Genomic DNA, 18,039 nt, shown 5'->3' with positions numbered 1-18,039 from the left:
TGCATCACAAAATATGCTGTGTCTTCCTTATGCAGGGCTTATACTGAAATGTTTTTTTTTTATCTATGAAAACACAGCTAACTGTTATATTGTGTTTGCCATTTGTGCACTGTTGTGGTTTGGTCAAATTGCTTGCTTTAGGAGTTGAGGGTACTACAAATCCGGCAGGTGGAAGTGTCCGTGGATTCGTCATCTACTCACACCTTCACAGAGCAGAGAAGACAATTTTCAGTGGAGGTGAGGGGATTCACACATGCATAAGCACATGTTTTGTACAGTTTACAGTTTAATCGTGGGGTTGTGTCTTCTTCTGTAAGTGCTTGCATGGGTTGACTATAGTGTTGGTTCAGCATAGTCTCTATTATCATGTGGTACAATAGGTATTATAGCAGTTACAGTTTTCCTCTCTCACTTCCCTCTGCCCTGTGTTTTTCTCCTTCTCCTGTGTGACGTAGGAGATGTCTTCAGTGGAGCGTAGCAGCGCTCCCTCTCTAAAACCCTCCGACTACCTGTTGGACATCAACAAAGTGCTCCTCGCCATGGCAGACAACGAATTGCTTCTGAACTCCTCTGAGCTCAGTGGTGGGCTCTATGAAGACTTTTCTACCCAGGAGGACACTCTGAGGGTGGGTCGTCGCTCATATACCCAACCTGCTAAGTCAAAAATTGTCATTATAAACATGTCACAAAAGATATTAAACTGTATTTGCTTTTGTATAGTAGTTTTCATAAAGTTAAACATGAAAAGCACATTTGCAGTAGAAATAGAGGAAATTATTTAATACAAAGCGCTAGTTCTGCACCTTGAGGTGCAAAGTGTTGATATCCAAGGCCTTAAATCTGTCGTTAAAATTGTAATCACTTTTTTTGGGGAATTTAAGCTTTTACTCAGTGCCATAAAGAATTAAACTCCAGAATAAGACCACGGGGCAAATCTGTCCTTTCTTTAGAAGTGATCAGCAAAATATTAAAGTCAGCCTGTCTCAGATAATCAGCTGCTACAACTGAAGTGATGTGATTTTCTTCTGTTAGCGCCACTTAACATTCTACTTCCTTTGTGAACTTCCTAGCCGCTGCTTTAATTCGAGTCTCCCCCCTACCTCTCCAACCTTGCGGTTACTTTTCCTTCATCTTGCATTTGTCTTCTTGTAGAATATCAAAGACAGTCTAGAGCGTCTTGGTGAGCAGGTCACAGGGATCCATGAGCGCCAGCCGGATGCCATTCTGGATGCTTCGCCTGCTGAGGTTGCCCAGATTGGAGAGGCCCTGACACAGCTCAACACCGAGTGGGACCGCCTGAACCGCATGTACAACCACCGCAAGGGGTGCGTGCCTCAACTTCACACACAACCACTACAACAGATCCCATTGTACATACACTCATCGCCTGAACTAAGGTGTTGAATCAAACCTGAATAAGTCTTTCACAGAAAACGTTGTGACACCAGGGAGAAGCGAACAAGCTGCTATTTTCAGATGTGAATGTGTGTCAGGATATATGGCCAATGCTGCAGGGATATTAAATGCCAGCTGTCTGCAAGTCAGGAGACAGCAGGAACAGATAAAGAGACAGGCCAGGGAACACAATCAAGCGCGCACACACACACACACACACGCACACACGCACACACGCACACACACACTGACCTTGATTACTATCCAAACAATTCCTTGGGCATAAACAATCTCATGCCTATTCACATCTTCACTCACTCATTCAATTACTGACACACACACACACACACATACTGGGTGACCTTGACTTCCATTAACACAATTCCTTGGGCATAAACAGTCTACATTTGCTGAGCACAGTATGTGCACATGCAAGAATAAACTAGTAAGCTAATTTTGAAGATTGCACACAAATGCCAAAGCACTCTGTCTGTAATCACAGTAACCTCTGGGCATCATTAAAAATCAAAAGAATGGAGTATATTTTGTAAGATTGCTCATTCAAAACACATTTCCTCACCTTACCAGATTTGTTGTGCTCCATGCAATGCTGTAAGAGGAAATAGCCCTCATGCAGACCATCAGTGCGATAAAGATTTTGTATTAGGCATTTTAAGTAATCAGCCTCTCGGTCTATGCTGACTTATTCATTAGAGTCGGTCCAGTGTTGTCATAGGTTATGACATTTTCTGGAGTTTAATAGAGGTCAACTGTGCCATTTTCCCTTATCACAAACTGTGGAATTTCCCAGTGGGTAAACTCGATTGTACCATAAGAGACCAGAATTCAACAGTTTCTCATCCCTTTCTATATGAAGCCAACTTGGACTGAAAAAAATAGCAAAGATGTAAAGAAAATATTTGCTATTAGTTATTAAGGAGCAATCAAAACTAGACTTCACTGTCCTCGTTGAAGTGAATTATATATAAGAGATATAGTATAGTATCTTGATCCCTTTATCTGAGAAATTAATGTCCACTTGAAATTAACTTCCACAGTGTGCATTTGTGTTTTTGATACTTAGCCAGGCGAAGGAAATCTTCACCTCAATTTTTGTCCCCATTGGTTAGTGTGCATTCAGGTTAAAGTCCCCTCCGGGATGTAAAAACATCAAACAAACGCACTTTATCGTTTGCACATCTTTTGACCAAGCTCAGTTTTCTGCAGATGTCATACATACATGTGCAGAATGACATCTTCTTAGTGGTGGAAAGTAACTAGCTACAAAATTTAAAAATACATTTTTGCACTTAAAAGATAGGCTTACAATTTTCACGTCTGTGATAATGTGACAACAATGTGACGTGTGTGTTTCTTCGTTCTGCTGCAGGAGTTTTGACCGCGCCATAGAGGAGTGGAGGCAGTTCCACTGTGACACAAATGACCTGAGCCAGTGGATGACTGATACAGAGACACTGCTGTCCGAGAGCATTGGCCCTGATGGGCAGCTGGACCTGAACTCTGCACGACAACACCAAGAGGTCAGTGGAGGGTGAAGGAGCACCTGAATATGTCTTTTGTGCAAGTGTGACTGCCTGAATTTACATGCATGATTTTCACATGGGCGTTTGGCCACACAACCGCAGAGACATCTGCAAGTCTCATTAAGTACAGAATATATTGATTTGTATTTTTACCTATTTTTATGACAATTTTTAAACCTTTCACAGCATTCCACCTTTTATCATAATAAATTATTCAAATATAAACCCACAACATCCCATCTGTTTATAAGCTCAGATTATTACCTTCCCAAGATGAAGTAGTAATATGTTTGAAATATAAGCAGCTAGATGGTCGGAAATGTTAGACAGGAAATAATTGCATTTTGTTCCCCAAGGGGAAAAAAATTGTTGGTATACTGTACCAAACAAACAAACACACTGCACATTTAACTATTCATTATGCAGAGCGAGAAATGGAGAAAAGTGAACTGAAGAGTAAGATGAGAAGAGGCCTCTGATTTTGCTTTGTTTGATTACTAAAGCAGCGGTTTCATTTCCATGGGGAATTAAACTCTCTGAAGCCGCTGCATTATCGCTGACAGGACCACCATCATCATCAACACCTTTATCAGTGTGATTTGCAAAGCTCGAGCTACACTCCATCTGTCTAGCTCTATTACACGTTTTCACAGTTGCTGAGAATGGTATGAGGGTTCAAGTGGATGGGAATTGAGAGATCAATTAGCCGTTTCACCCCTTAGCGGACTTAACAATCACTCACCCTACTTTACTGGTCTGTCTTGGCAAGTTAAATCTCTCTTAGTGGAAGTAGAGATTTGGCAGCTTAAGTTTTCATGTGCCACAAATCATGCCAACGTATCAATCAGAGATTTGCCTGGAGAGATAGATTGAGCAGGGGATTTGGCCCTGAGTGAATCGGCTTATGCTGCTTGATTGATCCCTGATTCCACCTTTTATTTATTTTTTCCTCCTTCTCTGTCCCTTGCTCTCTTTATCTCATTCCTTTATACATACATACATTTAGGAGCTGGAGGAAGGTCTTTCCAGCCACCAGCCCGTCCTGGCCATGCTGACCCACACTGGGGAGCAGATAATTGGGCAGCTGTCATCCCCTGACAGATCCCTGCTTGAAGAAAAGCTAGACACCCTGGGTCAACGTTGGAGAGCCGTCAGCCGTCAAGTCCATGAGAGACAGCGCAGGTAATGTATCCTCGGAAACGCACAGGGTGTTACGTTGCATATAGATCGAAAAGATTAAGGGGATGTGGTCAAATATGGATTTTGACTAACATGATACATATCATTGCTGTGTCTTGACTATATAACATTTGGTTACATTTACAGTATAATATAGCACAGAGGTTAGCGCTCCCTCTCCATCATTGGCAGTCTTTGTTGGGTTTTTTTATCAGTCTTTGGCAGGCTAACATTATCAGTGTGGTCAATCAGTCTATAACAGTAATTTAAATGTAAATTTTAGGATTAGTACTGCAACTTGCAGGAAATGGAGATCCTAATCTGAGTACTGTGTGTGTGTGTGTGTGTGTGTGTGTGTGTGTGTGTGTGTGTGCGCGCGCAGGCTTGCTGGAGGGGACCCGGCCCTGTCAGACCTGGCGAGGAGATGCGACGGGCTGGCTATATGGCTGGAGCAGTCAGAAAACGCCGTCAGCTCCTTACCTGTCACTGCCACTGAGAAAAACCTCAAAGAACTCAAGGTACAGCAAGACCCAACGTTTGTGCAATTCAAGGGGAGTGCAGATATTTCTATTTCTGGTCCAGAACTTGGTCGATTCAGCTATTTTTATGGTCAGCTCTGACTGTGTTGTATTTTCATTTGTTCCTTTTTCCCTCATATGCGTCACTGTACCCACAAGTTGCTCTCTGTGTTTCAATCACAAGGTTGTCAAACCCTGAAAATCTTCACAGAAAGAACCTATGTCGCACATATTTTGGTTTAAACAATGCAAGTTACTTAGTGTTTTCTGCCTTTATTCCTTTCTCACATCAACCTCAGCCAGAATGTTCCTCTTTGGAGACACACTGCAATGAATTACAATGAATGATATTATGTGGCTATAACTCTTTGTTAGTACATCGTCAAATCAATCCATCTTTGTGTAATTAAGGGTCAGTGCTATTTTTCCGTGCAGGCCCTTGCAGAGGAAATGGATGCACAGAATGAACATCTCGGGTGGCTTAACAAGCACGCCCCTCAGATCCTGGCCAGTCCGAGTGTGAGCCTTCACAGCAGAGACCAGCATGTTGGCAAACTGAGAGCCATCAACCTCAACTGGAGCAAGGTGAGAATCCTCTTAACACCATATCCAAGCTCATATTCACCATGTTTTACAACATCATGACAACCACAACATCTCCTGCCCTTCCTGTCTCCTTCATGTGCTCTTTGACTCCTTTCTCTGCTGTCTCTCCTCTCTCCTTTGTCGCTCATTCTTTCCTCCCCTTTTCCTCTGCAGGTGACCCATGAGTTGTTGGACAAAGTGGGGGAGGTGGAGGCCAACCTGCAAAGTCACGCCCAGTTCCAGGACAGGATGAACAGACTCACTGACTGGCTCGTTGTCACACACCAGACGATCATGACCAGAGGCCTGAGCCCCAGCCAAGCACAGGTAGATTATCTGAACACACCACAAGAACCAATACACGTAACCTCACTGAAAATTCATTTATCACAGACACAAACGTACTTAAAATGAGTTCTTACCTGTTGTAGGCTCTGGAGGCCTCCATGAAGGACAGGAAAAGGGACCTGGAAGACCTGTTGGCTCATTCTATAGAGCTACAGAGACGGCAGCAGCTGTTGCCTCAGGAAAAGGTCCCTGTTTCCATAGTAAAATGATTCAATAAAGAAATACTGCTAATTGTAGCATATAATTATACCATATTGCACCGTTTAAGTGCCACTAAAAGGGTAATTATAGGTAATTTTACTTCCTATAATTTATTGAAGTTTAATTGGTTGTTTTATTAAAAGCTAAAAATGCTCTGTATCTTGTTGCTAATATTTTGTACTAAATAATTACATGCATGTTCCATGTGTGTAGAGTAAGGTAGAGGAGCTGGCAGCTGATTGGAAAGCTCTGGATGGGCGACTGAGGGAATCTCTCCAGCCACCTGTCTCTCCATGGACACAGCATGCCGTTGTGCACCAGCAGCTTGGTAAAGATAACTAGGAATGCACTTAATTTAAAGCTTGATTTCTCTACTAACTCTCTCTTTATGGTACATCAATGATGTAGGGATGAAAACACTCAACATGGTCCCAATGAAGTATTAAGCCTTTAATGAGACAGACAAAATGAGATACTGGGTCATTAACAAGAAACCACAAACATAAATATGTACTCGTATTAGAGGTAATAAGTACTCAGGTGGCAGATTTGAAATTCCTTATTGGCCTGGCTTAATCTGCAGCATGACAATGCATGATGAAATAACAAATAACAGGTGAGCAACAAAGTCCTGGTTGTGAAACACTAAAACAAGCCCTGGTGCCTCATTCATCATAATTTAGTGTGATGCCACTGTCCTCTGAGAGCTACGTGACAGCACCTCCTCTCTCACTTTAACATCTTCAATGTGCATTGCATCATTTCCTTTTAAAGAAGACCCATATGTCAACATTACTTTTTCGCCCCTGCTCCAGTGTCTGCGGTCCCCTCAGCCGTGCAGATGGCCAGCCTGGTGAGCGAGGACCCCCACCACCAGACCCCGCACACACCGGACACCGTGGCGCCCACCGACCTCAACGAGACAGCCACCGAACTGGCAGACTGGCTACTGCTCATCACACAGATGCTTAAGTCAAATATTGTTACTGTGGGGGACACGGAGGAGATCAGGGCCACTATGGGACGTCTTCAGGTGAGAAATGGGGAGCGGAGAGGACAGACGGAACATTTTTTAATGGAGTAGTTTTATTGTGAAATTGAACTGCCAAATACAATCCTATGAGCTACACACTTCCTCTGACTGTGTATGTGTGTATTTGTGCCTCATCCTGACAGGTGACGAAAAGTGACCTGGAACAGCGTCACCCTCAGCTAGAGGACATTTTCACCCTGGCACAGAACATCAAAAACAAGACCTCTAATCTGGACGTTCGCACATCCATTACGGAGAAACGTATGTACAAAGTAGGATGATCATACTAGAAAGCCACTGAATAGTTTGATAAAAAGATGTCACCAGATAGTAATACCACATTAGCTGCTCCAAAGACGGAAACAATACTACTGTACTAGTGTAGATTTCTTCTTTTCTCAGGATTTGTTTATTGTTTTTATTTCTAATTGGTTTGGTTTCAAACAGCGTTAGTATTCATGCTCATCACTTAAGTTACCATCATTACTTTCTGTGTGTCTCTTCTTGTTGAATATGTATCTGTCTCTGTCCCTAGTGGAGAGGGTTCGCAGCCAGTGGGACAGCACTCAGTATGGTGTTGAGGCACGGCTCCAGCAGCTGGACAACATGATTGGCCACAGCAACCAGTGGGAGGAGCAGAGGAAGGAGGTGAAAGCTCTAATTGGGCACAACGAAGGACGTTTCCACAACCTTCTTCAGCAGTCCAGAGATCCCCTGACTAAACAGCTTGCTGACAACAAGGTTAGGGAAAGGTTTCACTGATAAACTTTCTCTCCATGTCCTCTGGGTGTCTTAACGCCTGTCCTTCCTGAGGTCATTTACTGTGATTCCTTATCCCTGCTATTATGGTAAACTAGGAATGTACTCAAAGGAATTTGTCTGCTCACTTTGCTAATAGAGAGAAAAATTTTACAGCAAACCAAACTTACTTTACAAAGTATTAGAAGTCCTTTATACAGATGTATAACTCTGTACACGGTGGGAATGAATAAATCACTTCTCTGCAGTATCACTTTGAACCTTAATAACATTCGTACACCCCCATCATCCATCATTTTAATTTGAGATGATGACTTGGCGGAGGGTTTCTGGAAACGTTCTGCCTCATGAGTTTGTCTGACACATTACAGGTACCAAACACTAGAGGGCAACTGAGTTTAACAGAATCCAGCACATTAGATATACAGCTTATGTGCTCCTGGTTTGTGTGGTCTTGTGATGATGAGTAATTGTCCATTTAAAATAGTGAAGTGTAGCTTTTTGTTAAAGAACAGGACCCTGGGGGTCATATACGGATGACTTATTTGCTAATGGTAAATTTAAAATAATAATCTGGCCTCATGAATAACAGCTGGGTCTTATGTAACCTGCTTGATTAACTAGAGGTTAAAATAACAATGTCAGATAGCTGAGCGGTAGAATAACAAATTTCTTTTGTGTTTTTAGTGCCTGAATTTTAATTAAGTTTTTATTAAGTTCATATAATAGGTCATTAATATTCTTGCATAGCAATTTGTCTAACTAAAGCAGATACCAATACACAACAATATATAGGAAACAGTGCATGTAAATAAGTGGTATAAAAAAAGTATTGCCAACAGGGGCCTTGTACACTGACACTTAATGGTTGAGTCACATCTGTCACATTTTCACTGTCACGATGATCCTAATGCCTCCATGTTGATTGTTTTACAGGCGTTCCTCCAAGACCTGGGCCGTGGCCAAGCTACAGTTGTGGCCTTCAACGAGCTGTCCAGTCATCTTTTGCAGGAGTACTCCACCGACGACACCAGGAGGATTAAAGAGGTCACAGATAAACACAACGCTGCCTGGAAAAGCATCAACAATAGGTGCACACAAACTCGCCTGTTCTCCCTGCACAAATATTTTGATTGCGTCACATGACTGGCTTATTTTCATGCAAGGTTTTAGTTGTCTGCTAACTGCTACAGTAGTAAAAATCATAAATCATGTGTTTTTCATTTATCATCGCTTATTTGACTCATTGCTACTGGTTGGCAGAGCGAGTGACCGTCACGCCCTGCTAGACAGTGAACTAAAGGGCCTGCAGATGTCTCTCAGGGAGTTGGAGTCCTTCCTGAAATGGCTCCAGGAGGCAGAGACTACAGTCAATGTTCTGGCCGACGCCTCCCAGAGGGAAGACCTGTCGCAGGACTCCACCCATGTGAAAGAGCTGAGGCGACAACTGGAGGTAGGGCTGTAGAGATAATGTGTGTATGTGTGGACTTGTACTATGTACAGGTGCTAGCCTATTATCTCAGTGTCATCCTTCATTAAGGCATCCTTCACCAGTAGAACTGAGGCAGGGGTGTGTGTGTGGGTGCATCCACATGTAAGCTGTTGGTTATAGATGTGTGAATGAGAGGTCATGCAGAAGGCGTGTTGAGTGCTTGTATGCATTGAGTGCAGCTCATTGATCCTCTTGTCCTATGCTGCTTAGGAATTCTGTGTGTGTGTGTGTGTTTGCTACCCCTATAATAGCTTGTCATTTACCCAGACCTTCTCTCAGGGATCTGTTGACACACATCATCTTATGCTCTATGTAAGGTTTTAATCCCAAAATCACTTCACCCTTTCAACAGATAAAATGGGCACTAATCTAATTTTTTATTTTATTTTTTTTTACATCCTAATGAAGTTGAAAGGTCTTTTTTAAAAATGCTGACCTTGCCAGCCTTGCACTCATCTCTTTCGGGTTTATATGCTGTAGGGCTTTTATTTGCACAATCTTCTTTTTCTTTCAGAAATGGTCAATTATTTGATGTATGTGTGTTTATCCAAGCTTTAGATAAACTTCTTGTCCCTGAGAAAAAGCTGCAATGTTGTACATCTTTCAGAACCAAAAGCTTAAGTCCAGTAATAACATTCTTGGTTACGTTTTCTTGAATCCCACAGTGCTATCGCTCCCATTTCCAGTGTCCAATTATTTAAAAACAGGCCAAGGTTATGGAGAAAAATTACAATGAATAACTGCATGAATGGCCACAAAGATTTCTGAGGATTCATTTACAGCTCATTGTTGAGGCCTGGCTGGGTTTTGTCTTGGTCTAATACAGTTCAGATCGTTGAGGAGAAATGGATATTGTTATCACGTTTATCTGCCAGTTACAGTGATCTATATTTGTTCTGTTGAACATCATCCATCATTATAAACCCTTTCAAAATTTCAAAGGACAAATACTGCATACTATTGGATTTTATTCAGAAGAAGTCTGTCAAAGTCACCGCAAAGGTCAACTGTGTGGTAAATGTGGTAAAAAAGTAACTACCTTGAAATTCTCAGTCAAACGCTAATCTCAAGAAATATTGGCACACCAGCATATCAGTGGGTCTGAATTGGTCATCTCCCCACTGTCTTTATCAGTATCCTCCTTTTTTTTTCTCATTTCCATCTCTGGCTCAGTTGGAGTTGAGATTGATGGATAGCACTGATGCCTAGAAAGTGGGATACTGAAACAGAGATAGGCTAGGAGCCTTTAGAGATGTGAGTTGACATAGTTGTCTCCCCAACTTTTTTATTAACTCACAATGACTGCTCTGCCACTGTTGAGTTTTGGGTTACTTTTTGGCCACAGGCCATTGTAATTATTACTGCTGTTTTCATATTAAGCCCACAGTTGGTGAGTTAGGAGCAGTGACTAATACAAATGTAGCACATTAACTGACATTTCCTGAAAATGTGGAGGCGGAATGAATTATGAACAAAACTCTAGGCCCTGACTCGTGATGCACTAATGATGGACCGGACCGCAGGAATCACGACTTTTCCTGAAAATTAAAACCACTGTGGCGTGTCTGATAAATAGTTCGGCATTTTGGGAAATACAATTATTTGCTTTCTTGCTGAGAGTGAGATGAGAATATTGACACCGCTCCTGTGTCTGTCTGTTTAGGTATAAGTTACTGTCAAGAGGTGGTTAGCTTAGCTTAACTTAACATAAAGACTGGAAAAGGGGGAAATGCTAACCTGACTCCGTCCAGTGTTCAAAATTATGCCTAAGAGAACCTCTAAAGCTCACTAATAAACACCTGAATCTCTGTTTAAGATTGATGCCACTCTTTTGTCTGTTCATAAAGTATGGAGGCTTGTGCCAGGAGGTGATGAGCTTGGCATAGCGTAAAGAACAGTGGTCGGGAGCAGTAAACTCATGTTCGCCAAGAAACAATTACACCACCAAAATTGTTGTTATACAAAAAGTTAACTAGGGAGCTTTAGAGTTGTTGGCAGGTTTTAATCTCTGAACTTTTGAGAGAAACAAACTAACTGTTTTCCCTTGCCAACCACTAAGCTAAGCTAATTACCTTCCAGCTCTAGCTAAATACGCACTGTACAGACATGAGAGTGTATGATTATACTAATCATAGTATAATCAAATCAATCATAATATCATTTTCCAACATATTTTCCATTAATATGTGTTTGCTTATAGACTAGAGATACTGTAGATTGGACACATTTTAAACATAGTCTTTTTAAAATGGTTAACTGTAATACTGTTTCATGATCTTGGCGATAGACTTTCAGATGAGTTATATAGATACAATCTTCTATTACAGTATATGTCATTCTATAATGCATTGTCTATATTCAATATATTGTGGCTTAGCTTATTTTCTGGAAACTTGAATTAGCAAATCCTGTGTAAAGCCGATCTTGTCATAAAGCAGTCCTGCTCATTAATTTGCAACATAGTCCAACACAACCAGAGACATTAAAGGAATAATTACCTTTGTGGGAAAGCTATTGCAAACTCATTTTCCATCATCTCATTGTATATAATGTCATATCACCTGACTCTTACTGGAGCTGGTATATGGTATATAAGTCCCTTCATCAGACCACATCACACATGTGCACACATGTTGGAACGTATAGCAATAATGACATCAAGTAAAAAAACAAAGCTGGAGGAGCTGCTTTTATCAAGCTTAACTTTTTGGGCTATGGGCATTAGATTTAGACAGACATGCCTCCTACAACCTCTGCCTCTTAGTTGAGACCTGGTACTGTCAGTGCCATTAAGACAGAGCCAACAAAACACTCAGTCTTCCTTGTAATTCCCTGTGAAGCGGAGTCGATACTCTGTGGAATGACTGAAATGGACGCTGTAGCCAGTTAAACCTTGTCTAAACAGAGCTCTTCAGTAAGCTCATCGTGATCCCCTCTCCTAGTGACTGTGTGTGTGTGTGTGTGTGTGTGTGTGTGTGTGTGTGTATCTCTGCTTGAGCCTGTCAGTAAATGATGGTTACTGGCTGCGTACGTAAGCTGCATGTTGGTTTAAAGGAATTTGTTTGTGTTCAATTCCCCCCTCTGCCTTGGTGTCTCCGCTGATTTGTATAAAGAGACGAGGCAAACAGGGAGCAAAATGCTGTAATGCTTCCTGTAGTGTTACCATTTGTGCTCATTATTAATGCATGAATCATAGTTACGGGGGAACCGTTGGTGTGAACCGTGCTGCTCTTGGGGCGACACAGAGGTTTTCATACTCACTTCAAATAAATACCTCTTGTATTGCGGCCGGGAGAGAGGGAGTGTTTTTCAGCAACTCAAAACAAATATAAGTCAACAGAAAGAGTCATAGACAACATGAATAGGTTTAAAATACCCACCTGTGCGTAATACTGTGTGGTCAGTAGCTCTGCAGGAGCTAAGCAGCTGCTTTATGATAATCTCTGCTGATTGTGCACATATCTGTGCTTATATGTGACTCTTTTTCTTTTCTCCTGCCTGTTTATCTCTTGATATCATCTCTCCAGTACTTGTGTGCTTCCAACAGATTTATTCCCTACAGATTTAGCCGTTTTCTGCATCGATAAAAGATGCTTAAAAGACTTAAAATCTTCTCATGACCTTGCCCCTCCTACCTTCTCTCCTTATGCTCTACTTTCCTTCCACTTTTCCATCACGTCGTCGTAGATCTGCAGTTTTCCAGTAAGGCTTCCTTCTTTTGCACAAACATATGTGCGCAGGTGTCTTGAGACTGAGACAACAGCCATGTCAATCTCCATTTGCTGAGGAAGACTGTAAGATGCGAATGAAAGTTCCAGAAAAAGCGAGTAAGTGCTTGATTTGTTTTGTTAAACTAGTGTTTCTATGTTCGACTATCTCGGCTTTGTGAGATATATGTAAGTTGTTTTTTTTTTGTCAGTTTGGTAAGGCGAATGGCTTTAGACACTACAATACTCATGAGCCTCAGCTGCCGTTGCTACTGTATGGAGAGGGAGGTGCAAATCAGAACTGTAGTGGATTAAAATTCATTGTTGTTGCAATTGGAAATTCGCTGAATTCATCCATTGACCCTTAATCTGAAAGTCAACTGTTTTACGATGTTTTAATGGATTTCTTCATAGCGTCATTTTTTGTTTTAGTTCAGCATTAGTGGCACACATGCCCAGAATTTAAGCTCTGTGATTTCTTACCAAAATGGTCCTAGTTAACTTGTCTACGTAAGTACACAGTGGCTTTTTTTAAAGAAACAGATATTTGCTAATACAGTTACTCAGGTTTAGATGTCATGATTTCACCAGATGAGTTTCATGTCCATCCAAGCTGTGGAAGTGCTCCAACTTTCAGTCACTAACAAGCAGGCAATGAATGGGACATTTACTGGACTCTTGAAATAACTCCTCCCTCTTTGTAACTCTATTGTGTGTGTGCATCTCATCTGTGTAGTTCTTGCTCAGTCCTCCTTTCTCACTGTTGCGCTCTCTCCCTCTCTCTCTCTCCCTCTCTCTCTCTTACGCTTTCTCTCCTTGCCTGTCTCTGGCTCATTGATCTGTTGGTTGCCTTGCGAAATGTCATTCTCCTATCACGGCAGAGGCAGTGTTTGTCGTCCTTTACACTGCTGCTTTTGATCCGTCTCTCTCTCTCTGTCCTCTCTCTTTCTTCTCCGCTTTCTCTCTCTCTTTCTGTGGTCCAGTAGAAGTACTATCTCCCTCCCTTTCTCTCACTCATTCCCTCGCTTTCTCTTTCTCTCTCCAGATCAGTAGTAGCTAGTAAAAAGTGAACCGTGTAACGACCAGCTTCTCTTCTCGTCCAGTGCAACTCGTGCCTTCCTCTCTCTTTTTCCTCTGCTTGCCGGCACTTTCCACTCTTCCTCTCCAGTCTCCCTGTTGAATTTCTTTTTTTCTTCTTCTCATCTTCTTCATTTCCTTTTTCTTCGTCACCCTCCTCTGACTCTGCAGGGTGCCGTCACAAGTGATTTGTTTGATTCTCTTCTGGCTCTGCAGTCGGGGGTGCTCGTGTGAATGTCCGCGTGGAGGAGAAAGTGAGTGTCTCGTCTTGTCCTGCTCGCCTGCATCATCGTATGTGTGTGAGTGTGTGTGTTTGTGTGTGCATGCTCAGAGGTGTTTATAAAGAGAGAGAGAGAGAGAGCGCGCTAAATGAGGTTACACTCACTGTGTGTAACGTCTGTGTATGTGTGACGAAACATGGGGGCATGCTGAGCTAAGTACGCTTGCGAGTGTGTGTGTTTTTCCCTATCTCTGCGTGTGCATGTGTGTGTGTGCGCATCACGTCAGCTTGGCTGGGGTCTGGTCGGCTGGCTAGGGAGAGGGAGAACAATATGAGTGGGGTAGGGCAGTGCTAGCATGCGGACCAGGAGCAGGCTGCTACAGACTTGTAGCAGTCTTAAGATGATGGCCATGGTCCGGACCTCCCTCCAGAAAGTGGTGGTCTTCCTACACAGGCTCCAGAGGATGGCCATCTCCTCGCCGCGCTACCAGAAACTCTGCAAGGTATGTGGACTCAGGAGAGAGAGCGGGCTAGAGGATAGAGAGTTTCTGTTCCCGTTATTTTTTTTCTTTTAATACATTGGATGGAAATTAGTTTTAAACTTGTAACGTGCAGTTTTTTATTAATGATTTGACTTTGCTCTCAAAACTTTAATCGTCTTGCATGTTTTGGAGTATGTTCGAAGCTTTTGGATTTGCTTTTGAGACTATTTTTACTAATCTAAAAGCTGCTTGTGTTTGCGTACGCCTATCAGCAGATTGCCTCAAAGTTTTCGCTGGGTATATGTATTTTTTTCAGTACAAATGTCCTTTCTTTTCAAAAATAAGGAGTGGCTCACCAAGTAGTCAATCTTTGCCTCATCCATCGTTTCTCCTCTATTTTTGGTCTTTTTATTCATGAGTCATTTGGTTGTCAAGACATTCTGTTCCAGTCGATGTTGTTCAGGGACTCTGTCACCTCCACAGTATGTTGTTGTTTTATATATATATATATATATATATCTTTTTTCTGCATACCAAATAATAATTCCAACTGTGCATCCCTGTTGTGGTGTTTGTGTGCACGCTTTATATTTTTATATTTTTGTCTGTATACGCTCCGTTTTTGAAGTAGGTTTTGACTTTATAGTGGTGCAGGCATAAACAAACTAACAAGGCAGAGAAGAGCATGTGTTGCTGTTTTTGAGTAAGAATACTGTATTTATGCAGTTTATGCTTGTGACAGGCATCTTGACAGGATATATTGTGTTAGTGAAAGGAGAGGCGAGTTCCTCAGTGGTGAAAGGATTGATGACAGAGTTTGCTCTATAAAGGCCGCAATGAACAATTAAGTCTCTTAATTAAAGTTGTTACCTGAGTTTGTAATGGTGAAGTCATTTAGATGCTGAAATCACACACAGCTGAACGTGTTGCTGCCACACACATACATTTGAATTGATTTACCAGACTTGATGTTTAATGAAAAATGAAAAAGTGAGTTGTATCACTCTCCAACCTGTTACAGCTTTTTTGTTTGGCTCTATCAATTTCTCCTTAGAGGAAACGGCTACTGGAGTGTGGTGGACATTGGTGCCATTTTGACCCACTGTTGATCATTATTGGTCTTCATTGCTGTCTCTCTTGCATTACACAACATTGACCCTCTCTCTGTCAGAGGGCAGGGGGAACCAGCTGTTGGGATTTGACAGTGTGATGCATCAGACTAGTTTCTGATTGCTTGCCAGCTTCAATCATGCCTCAACAAACATGTGCTGGTTCGACTTAATCCATCTTTAATCCATAAATCCATTGCTCTTTAGTGCTCCTCCCTTATTTCTGCCTGCCTGTTTACCATATTTTACAGGTGCTTTGCTTACCTCTCTAGTTCTTAAGCAAAAAAACCCCTGCAAAAACCAACAGAACACAGGGATGAGAAATGAAAAATGGAGAGACAAATGCAAGAATAAGCGATAAACATTAGGCATAAATACTTGTTCATGCTCTTTTCTCAGTTGTTTATCTTGTGAATGCTGTGCGTGCTACAGCTTGTTTAGCCAATTCTGGGCAAAATCATATCCTTCCTGTAAACTTGCATGTGTACAGTATTTGCAGAATCAACACTTACTCTTTCTTCCTCTGTAAACTTACTCAACTCTGGAGTTGAACTGATAATTTGGCTCCATTCAACATCCTTAGAGGCCATACCTTCTCAGATTGCGTCCCTACCGGTAGGAGGCATAAGTCATTCTATACTCGATTAACCTCCCCGGGGTTGCATCAGTCATTCCAGCTTCGTTTGGCCTTCCCTTGGGGGAATCAGTGATGCCGGACTTGTCCTGCCTCCCTGGGGTGCGCTCACTGGCTGCCAGACTGGAACAGTGACTTCACGATGATGGATTTGCTTGGGGCCCACCCTCTGGGGTCCAGCCATTCTTTCTGCGACAGGACAGTGCTGCTCCTAAAACAGCCCACCTGACTATTGTCTGATTCAGGATAATAAGTACATAAAAAAAAAAAAAACAAACAAAAAAACTAGTGGCCCTTCATTAAGCAGATTTTTATGAATTAGTACTAAATTTAACCTCTGTAATTACTCTAAGTGAGGAAAATAACTTGAGAGAAGTTTTGAAAAGCATTAAATTTAACATACTTTTTTCCTCGCTTGAGGAACATACTGTGTTCATGCCATCCTGTATCTGAAAAGAAATCTACATAAAACAATATTCTGCTGATCTGACTGACCAAGTCAGCATTCTTCCTGTCATCAGACTCACATGAAGGCTATAAATTACATGCAGGCTGTATTTTACTCAAAGCCAAGCTTATCTTTTAAAACATATTGACCTCTGTCATATTGGTCCTCACTATGTCTTCACAGTGGCAGGATAGTACAGGGTGACCGCTGTGCCTGCTCATCAAGCTATGAATGATGGGAAGTTTATAAAATGTACTGAGTCATAACCTTCTTGTCGTTTTTCTGTTAATCGTGCTTTGCTAGTAGCTTTTGAGTGTATATGTGTTTGTGTGCCCCTTTAACAGTGCTCATTAGGCTGATGTATAATACTGAGCTTTGCAGACTTTGCAAGCAGAAGCCATTAAACTTGAACAGTTTTTAGAATTGCATCTATTATTTGGTGCTTAAATTGTTTTCTTCTCACACTTTCCCAATTTAAAGCAATTATGTTTAATGAGGTTGTAGGCTATTGGAGTATTTGTACATCTATACAGTGTTCCCTAAGGCTTTGTTTATGTGTACGCTCCTACAGTATATTTTTCCCCACACACGGAATCGCACTGACTCCCATTAAAGATATCATACTAAAGGCCCTAAATGTAAATGTGAGGTTCTCTGAATCCTTGGAACGTCCTGATTCTTTTCATCTTCCTCTAGCCTCGCGTTTCTTGCTTCTTCTGTGCTTGCATGCTTGTGACATGAGTAGTTTATTGGTAAAGAGTGCCTCTGAGTAGCGTGCCTTGTTAGTTTGGACTGAGGCATACAGTGGGCCCCGGCAGCTCATTTCATCTCCTGGCTTTTGCTCTGCTCTGTCTCTCTGTGTGTAATCACTAGCTGAGAATTGGCTGAAGGGCCCACCTCTCTCCTGAGGAGTGTCCTCCTACTCTCATTACTGTGGCATTGGTTCCTAGTGTGTGTGTGTGTGTGTGTGTGTGTGTGTGTGTGTGTGTGTGTGTGTGTGTGTGTGTGTCTAGCCAAAACCCACTTTAGAAACAGCCCTAAAGCACTGACAATGTGGAGTCATGCCTCATCTTTCCTATTGTTTGTTTGGCAAATACTTTGGCCTTTGGGCTCCACACTCCATCTACCTTTGCTTGCGGCTCACTGCTACCCCAGGACAGGTGACTCAGGCATGGGCATGGTGCCCAGTGGTCTGACCTCCCCGTCCTTGAGCTCCACTGGGGTCTTCTGGGTTATTAGCAAGTGTTAGCATTAGCAGACAGAGCCGCAGGTGCAGGGTAACCCCCCCCCCCCCCCCCCCCCCCCCGC

At 42.1% G+C, this 18,039-nt stretch overlaps 1 protein-coding gene across 6 annotated transcripts in view; it reads left to right on the top strand.

The window, feature by feature from the left end:
• The window catches only part of utrn (utrophin), a 192,022-nt gene that overhangs the window by 56,537 nt on the left and 117,446 nt on the right, over positions 1-18,039 (top strand). For 5 of the 6 annotated variants that reach the window (XM_046061226.1, XM_046061229.1, XM_046061228.1 and 2 more), the window contains exons 41-55: positions 142-237; positions 456-626; positions 1,153-1,325; positions 2,786-2,936; positions 3,946-4,121; positions 4,501-4,636; positions 5,072-5,221; positions 5,396-5,548; positions 5,653-5,754; positions 5,984-6,098; positions 6,586-6,803; positions 6,947-7,064; positions 7,339-7,544; positions 8,499-8,653; positions 8,826-9,015. In XM_046061226.1, the coding sequence (XP_045917182.1) occupies positions 142-237; positions 456-626; positions 1,153-1,325; positions 2,786-2,936; positions 3,946-4,121; positions 4,501-4,636; positions 5,072-5,221; positions 5,396-5,548; positions 5,653-5,754; positions 5,984-6,098; positions 6,586-6,803; positions 6,947-7,064; positions 7,339-7,544; positions 8,499-8,653; positions 8,826-9,015 (2,310 nt within the window). Of the gene's footprint in view, positions 1-141; positions 238-455; positions 627-1,152; positions 1,326-2,785; positions 2,937-3,945; positions 4,122-4,500; positions 4,637-5,071; positions 5,222-5,395; positions 5,549-5,652; positions 5,755-5,983; positions 6,099-6,585; positions 6,804-6,946; positions 7,065-7,338; positions 7,545-8,498; positions 8,654-8,825; positions 9,016-14,310; positions 14,562-18,039 lie in introns of those variants that run through there. The other variant, XM_046061230.1, reaches the window with a different exon arrangement.

Source organism: Micropterus dolomieu, linkage group LG10 (genome assembly GCF_021292245.1).
Source record: "Micropterus dolomieu isolate WLL.071019.BEF.003 ecotype Adirondacks linkage group LG10, ASM2129224v1, whole genome shotgun sequence".
Classification (NCBI taxonomy): Eukaryota; Metazoa; Chordata; class Actinopteri; order Centrarchiformes; family Centrarchidae; genus Micropterus; species Micropterus dolomieu.
Note: the sequence above shows the minus strand (reverse complement) of the source record. Positions and strands in the feature narration are given on the sequence as shown.